The 9,403-nt window shown below is 49.9% G+C and overlaps 1 protein-coding gene across 1 annotated transcript; it reads right to left on the bottom strand.

Annotated features, from left to right (window-relative positions):
* Positions 1 to 1,000: 1,000 nt before the first annotated feature.
* CACNG5 (calcium voltage-gated channel auxiliary subunit gamma 5) lies at positions 1,001 to 3,452 on the bottom strand. Its single transcript, XM_042865258.1, has 5 exons — positions 3,245 to 3,452; positions 2,352 to 2,438; positions 1,855 to 1,995; positions 1,537 to 1,682; positions 1,001 to 1,286 (listed from the first exon to the last, which is right to left on the bottom strand). The coding sequence occupies exons 1-5, from the start codon at positions 3,450 to 3,452 to the stop codon at positions 1,029 to 1,031; spliced, it is 840 nt and encodes a 279-aa protein (XP_042721192.1). The 3' UTR covers positions 1,001 to 1,028.
* Between the last annotated feature and the right edge of the window lie 5,951 nt (positions 3,453 to 9,403).

Below are 9,403 nucleotides of genomic sequence, written 5' to 3'. Positions count from 1 at the left end.
GACAACTTAAAATATATAACCTCAAAACAAGTCTCATACATGCACATAAAAAGCAGCTAAAATTCCATTTTTCTGCCAAACTAAAACAAAGATCAACTACTTTCCTATGGTGGTGGGGTGCCATTAGTTTCAACTATGCCACTTCACACCTTTCACTGAAATAACTTCCATTTTAGGTTGGGCCTTGCCCAGATAGACATGATTTCCCTAAATTTTGTGCCTAGTGTTTCCCACAGGAAGGTTTTAGGTAGTCTTCCACTTGATGCTGAACTGAAATCCTCCCAACTGCTCTTCAGACCCTGTCACTGGGATGGTGAAGGGAAGGCAATGCCTGAGCACCTGTGGCTGCAGTGCCTCCAGGATGAGGACGTGACACTGGCCACAGAGAAATGCCAACCTGCTGGCATCTGAGCCTGCTGAGGTATAGTTGAGAAAGATGGCCATTTCCCATTGCAGCCATGTTAGAATTGGTATTCAGCAATGAGAGGAATTGACCAGCAAATATCCATTCAAGACAAATTTCTTATTTTTCTAATAAGGACTACTTCTTGGAAAGTTACACAAATCCTTTACTCACGTAAACAGTGAGTTTACAATTAATGACAGCCAAATGCACAAATTTCTACAGCCTACCTAAACCTTGAAGAAAGAATAATTGTTTTCCACTACTTCTACTCTATTTTCTTTTTCTGCTCTTGAGTCAAGCCTTGGTTTTCTTCCTCAGGCAGAACTGCTGTTAGCTCAGCACGAAGACCTGAAGGAAGAGGTCTGTGGACAGATTTCAGTTATGTAGAGAAATATAAATAAGTAAAAAAAAAAACAAAAACAACAAACCAAAACCAACAACAAAGAAAGAAAAATGATTCCAATTCCCTAAGTTACATTATTGGTTATATAACCAATCTCTGTGGTTATATTTTTGCTCCTATAAACAGACAATTGCCCTGAAACAGAGGCCTAAAAACGATGAGCAGAGTGAGGATGGTGACCACCAGCCGCTGGGACCGCGAGGTGGGTGGTGGTGACACTCAGCACGGAGATGAGGACATTTGGTCGTAGTCGGGGCACTTGAGCAGAGCCGGGTAGCTGCTGTTCATCTGCAGAGATGCCTCACTGGAGATGTCTGATGGGCTACGGCCCCGCGCCCATGCATCTGGGTGCAGGAATTGCCCTGAGTAGTCAGAGCAGTTGCTCAGACGGGGTCGGTAGAAGCCGGGGTGAGGTCGGTAAATGTCCTCGGCGGTGTATCGCTTCATGAACAGGTACACAGACATCACCCCAGCGCTCTGTAGGGGAGAGAAGGAAGATGAATGGCTTTCTTTGCCCCGCTGATGGCTTGCAAGCTCATAAAGGAAAGTCACTTCCCTGCCCTGCAGTGAACACAGCAGCCCAAACCCATCTCCTGCTCCTCCATATGTACGCTCCACATCAAATCATGATTGACTGCCCTTATAGCCCTCTTTTTCTCCCATGCCAATGCTCAGTGGCTAAGAACAGACAGAACTCTTTACAGGGATGTCTCAGAGCTGCCAGTACCTCTGTGAGAAGGAATGAGATGGCAGAGAATGCGAATGACCAGCCGTATTTGTAATTGAAGAATGTCTCCGAGTCCTTGGTCCTATTGAGCATCTCATCATTAATGCTGGATATGTAGAGGACCAGCCCCACCACCAGGGACAGACCTGAGAGAACCAAGGAGGAAGAGAGTGAGAAATATGTTGGGGCTGAAGCTGGTGAAGGAGCACCTGCCTTTATGAGCAGAGTGGCAGGTGAAACTCTGGAACTGTGAAATTGTGCTTGAAATAACCGGGAAAGGAGGACTACCAAGGGAAAACCTTGCCCAGCAGAACTCACCTGACAGGATGAAGAATATCCCCGACACGAAGGCGAGGATGGTCCTGTGTGGCCGCACGTGACCAATGTTGCTCAGGATGAAGCCAATGAACATGAAGAAGAGGCTGACCAGGGGGAAGGGGGTGGCAGAGCGGATCATCTCTGATGGGAGAGGAGCAGAGGAAAACAGGGACAGATCAGCACACTATGTCCTGCCCATATTGCATGAGCCCCTGGCACGGGTTCCTCTCTCCAATGTGTCTTTGCTAATGAACTGAGTGAAACCCCTGTTAGAATTTGCATTTCTGGGAGTTTTCATGTGAAGTATTACCCAGAAAAAAAACTGCAAACATTGGATTCTGCATTTTTTCATATAGAAATTGTCAATGCATCCCTGCTTGGAGCACCCTCAGGGAACCAGGAGCTGGTACAACAAGGGCACAAAGGGGTTTATTGGGTTGATCTCTAAGGGCCCTCTGGTGCCTTGCAGGATGCAAAGTCCCCACCAAGTCACTTACTCAGGACATTGACTGTGGATTCAGATGTCAGCTGGATGTTCATGGGCATGACGTATTCTATAGTGAAGCACCGGCCACGTTCCTCACCTGCAGCAAAAAGAGACAGAGACAGGCCTGCAGCGTGCCCACCTATTTTGGTTTTGGTGGGGGATGAAGTGACTTTCAAATTAATTTAATTGCATGGAGGAAAACAGCCATGGTGTTTAGTGCTGCTTGCATCTCAGCGTTTGTGTTTGGTGCTGAAGAAATCCACTGGTTGCTACTGTCACCCTACAAGAGCAGCTGCCCAGCTTTCAGGTGTCACTGCTAAAGCAGTGACAGCAGGATGTGACCCCCAGGTGCCAGCACTGGCTCAGGAAAGCATCGGCTGAGCCAATCCCGTATGTGTGTGTGGGCACACTGAACAAAACAGTGCTAAAATCCCCACGGTCACAGTGCTTCCATGTGTAAGCTCAGGGTGAATTTGTTCTGGGAGCTCCAAACTTCACCCTGGGATTTCCTTAGACCTCAAAACACAATCCTGAGGGCAGAGGGTTTGGGGTCACCTGGGAGCATGCACTGGAGCCCCTCCCTCCTCTCAGTTCTTGATCTGTGCATCCAACTCCCCTTCACTTTGGCTTTGTCTGACCCACACTGCTTTGCCAAAAGCAGCATGAAATGAGGGAACGTTTCAGCTGAGCCGAATCCCAATTTTGCAGGGACAAAACAGAGGGTTTGGGCAGCTGCCCAGGCACTGCAACGGGCCGAGGGGTCATGGCAGCACAGCAAACTCTGCAGACCTACGTGCTGGGACAGATTTATCCACCTTACTGGGGTGCTTACCAGGCGCAGTGCCTGACTTTGGAAGCAAAATATCACAGTAGGATGGGGACATGAGGTGGAGGAGGCCGTACCTGCCAGGAAGCAGACCCTCCAGAGCCCCGCATGCAGCGACAGCTTGATTTCAGCTGACTGGTTCTGGGGCTGGACGATGCCTTCCTCCAGGTAGAGCCAGTAGTCGGTGCTGACGGAGATGCCCAGCAGGCCGAGGCCGCAGACGGCGAACACGCTGCTGAGCAGGGTCAGCGCCTTCCTGCTGCAGGCGCTCATCCCCAAAAGCATGGGGGGATGTGTGGGCAGAGGGGCTGCAGCCGCCGGTTTCCACCGTGTTGCTTCTGTAGGGAATAGAAGTGACAAAAGCTTTGCCTTGGTGTTGGATGAGCTGATGTAAACCGTTAAAGAAAGCACAGGATGCGCTGATGGATGGGGAATGCAAAGTGCCTCCCAGCCACGATGGGCATACGATGGCTGGGCCAGGGCAGGATCCCTGCTGCTCAGCCACAGCCCATACTTTCCACCCAGATTTAGCCAAATCTCAGCACCCAAATGCTCCCATGAGTGGCAGTGAGCCATGGAGCTTCAGCATGGGAGCTGTTAAGGCTTGAAGGCACTGCGTTAATAGATCAGCAAAGATGCTGCCTGACTGAAACACACTCCTGTGCACTCCAGGTCACCATCACATCTTTACTACACTGCCAGCTTTCCTCTTCTAGGGTAAAAAAGCCATAGGCACCAGTGTGTGAACAAAGCTGGAAGATGGGGAAACAGGACTGAAGCACTGCTGGGAGACCTGCAGAGTCTTGAGAGGGAAGGAGAGAGGCTTTTGTTATTGCATACCCCTGAGGAGAAAGCAGACAAGTACATATTGGTAGGAAGCAGATGTATTTGCACCCTCAAGTGCTGCAGCAGCTCTGACAGCCCTCTCCCATACGAAATCAAGATTTGGCTCTTCCTACGTTCACACCGAGCCTTTTCCCAGAAGGTACCGACCTACGGGAAGGGGAGAGCTGTCATTTACAGACAGCCCTAGCAAACGTTCCAGCTCATGTTCCTGCAAGCTTTCCACCTTTGCTAGAGATCTATTTTTAGGGTTTTTATCTATCTGCACCTCCCATAGCCCAGCAGCCATGAGGACAACCTTGCTGTCAAGGGAATGGACCCACACAGAGCTGGAGAAGTTGGGACAGCACTCCAGAGCTTTACAAAGTGGTAATGTGCCATGCCCCATCCCTGCACAGGTCCAGTAATACAACCATGCAAAGCATGCCTCCCCTGGCTCATCCCCCTTCTCCCTAACTTGGAACCCTATTTTCTAGTTGCCACTTGAAAGCGAACATTATTTGCTACAGAATGCCTCATCCTTCTTGATATTTTGGTGCCAAAATGGTAAAAGGAGCAGGAATCTATTCTTGGCAGATATATCATTAACAAATTACTTTTTTTTTTTGTTGTTAAGAAGCCAAAAAATCAAAGTAGGGAATATGTGAAAGTCCAGATAAAGTTTCACAGAGAAAAAAAGTTATGTACATGACGCCTTTGTTATCTATCAACACCAGGATTAGAAAATATACCTAATTGGTACCATTTATTGTGGTCATTGGGACTGATGTCAGTCACAGGAAGGGGCTTGGGCAGAGGAATCACACCTCTCAACTGCCCCATTTCTTTTCACTCTCACACTTTCCATGTAATCATGGGTTCATCACAGTGCCACTTGCTGCTGCCTCGCTGGCAAATTAAATCAGACCTGATGAAGTGGGGCTGAGGAATGGTGCCATTCAGAACAGTGCTTCCCTGTGGCCAGTGCTGGTGGAATCAGCCAGGCTACCAAGAGAAAGCTGTCTCAAGGACACAAAGAGGATCGATTTTCAGCAGGGATTTAGTCCCCAGTAACCTTCACAAATTGTGTTGTGCTTCATACTGCTGAAAAGGTGATGCTGCTCGGTTTCCAGCTGTGTCTGTATTTTAAATGAATATAGCCTTGGAGGTTTGCAAGAAGGAGGATCTTAGAGCTGCTCCTGCTCCTTCAACCACACAGCGACCACTGGTAGTTGCCAGGTAATGCTGAAGGCAGTCTGCAGTGCAATCCACAGTCCTCATAAGGAACTTTCTTTTTGTCTTGGAGCTTCAGCTTCTGATGGAAGTGTCCATGCCCCTCACTGGGACTGAGCCCTGAAAAAACTGACGTGGGCATTGGCAGTGCTCCTAACACAGCTCACTCAGGTCCAGCAGTGACATGAGGTCCTGCTCCACTGTCACAGAAAGAAAACATCGTCCTGCCCTGGGCTATGAGGATGGATTGGGAAAAGTCAACGTCACCTGGGCAGGATGAGCTGTGCCAGTGCATCCCTGCTCATGAGCTCAGCGTAACGCTGTGCTCCTTGCTCGCAGGGCTGAGCCATGAAGAGGAGGCAGCTGTTGATCTCCAGGCTGGGGCAGTGTTTCCCACCTGCTGATATTTGTGGTGAGGGGAAGCACAGACAGGGTTATCAGAGATGATGAGAGGGGAAGGTTTGGTTTGCAGAGGGTTGCTGGGTTCAGCACGAGCCTGTGTCTGTCGTGGAAAAGCCACTCTGCTCCCTGCTGCTGGCAAAGTGGAGCAAAGAGAAGTTAAGGCACAGCCATGGAGCAGTGGGCGAGGCTGAGGAGAACAAAAGGTGGAGGAATGAGGCTTGGAAAATGGGGGATAGGAAACCCACTGAGTGAGTAAGAGAGGTACAAAGAACATCAGGGAACAGCACGAGAAGAGCGTGAGCTGTGATGGAGCTGAGCTGAAAGGCAGCACACACCAAGCTGCGATGAGGAAATTGGGCTATTGCTAAAAATACAGGGCATTCAAGCAGCTCGACCTGCTGCTCAGAGAGCAGTGCAGGGCAAGAACAAATGGGCCAAGAAGAGGGGACCACAGCCTGGGGCAGGTGGTCACTCCTTTGGGCAGCCCTACCCCATGCTGCTCCCTCTGGGTGAACCCCTAAGAGCCCAGCTTGATCCTTTGCAACTCTAAAGCAGTAGGGAAGGGTGGCAACGCAGCACAGCAGTTCCCACCGAGCTCACATGTTCCCAGCTGGTGCTCTGGGATGGCTGCAGGGATGGAGCCAGGCTGCAGTGTGGATCCCATGAGCAGGTATTACAGGGAAATATGTAAGGAAGCTTTACAGACCTGCATTACTGTCACAAAGAAATGTGTCGGCTCTGTTTCTGAGAAAGAAATTACATATTGGAAAAATTAAGTACAGAAATAAATCTTTTCAGATGTGGAGGAGAGTGAGTTAGCCTGATAGTAAGAAACAAAGCAGCCCAGCTCATGGCAGTGTGAACCAGCACCAGTAAGCGCTCCATCCAGCAGCCATAAACTTCAGAAGGATCGATACCAGACCTGAAAGCTTCCCATGGCTGCTAACAGCACTGCCAGCACGGTGATGGCTGTCACCGCGGGATGGAAACACGAGCATCGACCGCATCGAGCACACTGCGCTCACGGGCTCTCAAGAGAGTTGTTTGGATTGCATTAAAAAACAGAAGGCTGCTAATGAGTTATTTAAACCTCGTTTAAGCCATGCCAGTGACAGTCCCATCAATTTTTTGCTTGTTGGCAAATATAAAGAACACCTGAAAAATATTTAGAATTAAAAATATAAGACTGCCACGCTGTATTGGTCACCACCAACGCACATTATGATGGGGTCACTTAGGATTTGCCCTTTACCTACCCTTCTTGTGTGGGCCAGGCAAGGATGGGTGCAACTGAGCTCACCTTCAGCTTGAGAACCAAAGGCAATGAGATAAAATGATATTCCCAGAGTCAAAGGAGCAGCAGCTGGGATTTACCTCCCTCCCCCAGCTCTTACCAGACACTTTCCCAAGCCACTGTGGCTCCGTGCCAGCTTAGTCCCACTAATGGCTTCGGATGATGCCAACAACTTTCAACAAATAAAACCATCGACCCAGTGGTCCCCCCCGGCCCAGCACAGCCTGTCTGTGTGCAGCCATATCCCCAAACCCTCAAGCTGATCATTTCCTCCCTATCAGCAGCAGCACACACGTCTCTCTCCTTGGCACTTTACAGCTCTTACCTCATTTAACCCCAGCTGATAGAAAGTTTCAGAGTGTAGCAGCTCAGGCTCTGAAGGGAAATCGCTGGAGGATGACCCTGGTTGGTGCTTTGGGTGTTGGGTGCCCCAGAGGAGGTCTGAGGCAATGGGAAAGAGCTCAGTCTGAGCTCTGTGCCCTGTTGCAACCCACCTAAGGGGGGCACAGGGTGGGATTAGGGGGATGTGAGGACAGCAGACAGATCTTGCAACCACACTGCAGCTCTGATTCTACTGTTTGGTGGGAGAGCAGTACATGGAACACAGTTCTCAAGAGGGGAATAGGAGAATAGGAAAGGACAGGGCTCAGAATACTGTCCATGCCCCCCCCCCCACTCAACTGCTGTTCTCAAGAAACCATACATATATAACCTACATATACACATAGGGGAGCCTTCCCCTTTCACCCTCTGCACACATCAGCTGGCATCCAGTATTCCCCCTCACACTGTGTCAGATGCTCCCAGCCAGGAATGTGACTCAAGCCTCTGCCTCTACAGAGAGCCTCAAAGGAAGAATAAAGGGGGGTGATATTTGAGGCTGCAGAGCAAATCAGCTGGGCAATGGGCTATGCATTGCGTGGAGCTGTGCCTGCCCATTAACGGCTGTATGCTGTAAATCACAGATTGCAATTCACATCCTAAATAAATCAGCACCCTGGTGATCCAGTGACCCTCTTCTGCCTTCAGCTTAGCGCTTCCCTCAGCTGCCCCTGGCCTGGCAGCAGCACAGATGAGTGATGGCAATGCAAGTCCTGCACATGGAGCTGGCTTGGCCAGCTGCTCTCCCCACACCCAACAGATGGGAGGTTTGTCTAATGAAATACTGAATCTTCAGCACTTGGTTCTTGTTCACTTCCATGTGTCATTCAATACAGCACGAAGTCCTGCAGTGGTACTGAGTACTAAAAAACGAGAAGAAACCTCTTCCTTGCATTTGAGAGCTTTTCAGTATCTCCAGTCCCAACCACTGCCGAGCAGGGCCAGCACCCCCATTTCCTTCTTCTCCCTGTAGTGGCAATGCATGGCAGCATGAGCTAAATTAAGCAGTGCTGGGAGGAAAAAATAGCATCATGAGCTAATTAAAGCCCTTTCTCCCCCCTGTGCTGGGATAGGTGACCCCAGTACCTGTGAATCAGGAGGAGATCCTGTGCTGCTCCCCTCCACAGTGCCTGCAGCTGCGTGGCTCCCATGGGGATTTTCTGCATGTCAGAGAGAGAAAGGGGCACGGTGGGGATGGGTTGTCAGGTGGACTTGATGATCTTAGAGGCCTTTTCCATCCTTAATGATGCCAAGATTCTAAGTTTGGCTCCATCTTCGTGTAGGGAAGGCTTTTGCTTTGCGTAGCTCATTGTGTTCAATAGTGAGGTTATGTGACATTGAAGTATGTAATAGACAGCACCTCTCCTCCACCTCTGTAATGATCAGGTGTCTTCTGCCCCGTTTTGCCTGTAAGGCGTTTTGCAGACAGCCCTGTACAGCAGTTGACACAGATGACAATGACACAGAGATATCATTTTCCCCTTCAGCCGTTCTCCCTTTCCCTCAGCTGCAGAGAAAGGAGCAGTTTGGTGCTGATCTATTGCCTGCCCGCTGCCCACCTCTCCTCTGCTTGAGGAGAAACACACTACAGCAGCAGCTCCAGCATCAGGATGATTTAGCACAACTTCCCAAATCACTCAGCTTTCTAGGTCAGGTTTGCTGTGTTGCTTCTCACCATCTGCAGCTTCCAGGGTATCCCAGCATAGCTGAGTGAGGGCAGCCTACTGCTGAACACCAGGTCAGGGCAGCTCTGAGCATCCCTGAGAGCCACCAGTCCCAAACTGCCATGGGCTGAGCTGGGGATGGCAAGAAATGCAAGCAGGGACGTGCTGCTGAGCATCATGGCAGCGTGCGGGACGTGGCACTCACTGAGTGACTTTGTCCTGGGGACTGAGTACAAAAATGATGATCTGCAAGCTGTCCTGGGTCAGTGGTTGCCATCTGTTGTAGTGTTCCAATAATGCTCCTCAGTGTGCCTATAAGCACAGCTCCAGTGAGGTTTTCCACTGATGAGCAGAGACAATTCCTTTATAATACAGGAAGAGCAGCAAGCCCCATCTTCCAAAGGGACCACACAGACCTCTCTCACCTGTAACAGCACATT

Source organism: Lagopus leucura, unplaced genomic scaffold (assembly GCF_019238085.1).
Source record: "Lagopus leucura isolate 7727_CA_CO unplaced genomic scaffold, USGS_WTPT01 Super-Scaffold_797, whole genome shotgun sequence".
Classification (NCBI taxonomy): Eukaryota; Metazoa; Chordata; class Aves; order Galliformes; family Phasianidae; genus Lagopus; species Lagopus leucura.
This window is presented reverse-complemented; position numbering and strand designations above follow the sequence as displayed.

Excerpts from the sequence above, each read along its gene's own strand:
- CACNG5 (XM_042865258.1), bottom strand. The coding sequence starts at position 3,452 with ATGCTTTTGGGGATGAGCGCCTGCAGCAGGAAGGCGCTGACCCTGCTC. Across the intron at positions 1,683-1,854 it reads GATATTCTTCATCCTGTCAG|GTCTGTCCCTGGTGGTGGGG; the intron begins GTGAGTTCTGCT and ends TGGTTCTCTCAG. Across the intron at positions 1,287-1,536 it reads TCTCATTCCTTCTCACAGAG|AGCGCTGGGGTGATGTCTGT; the intron begins GTACTGGCAGCT and ends TCTCCCCTACAG.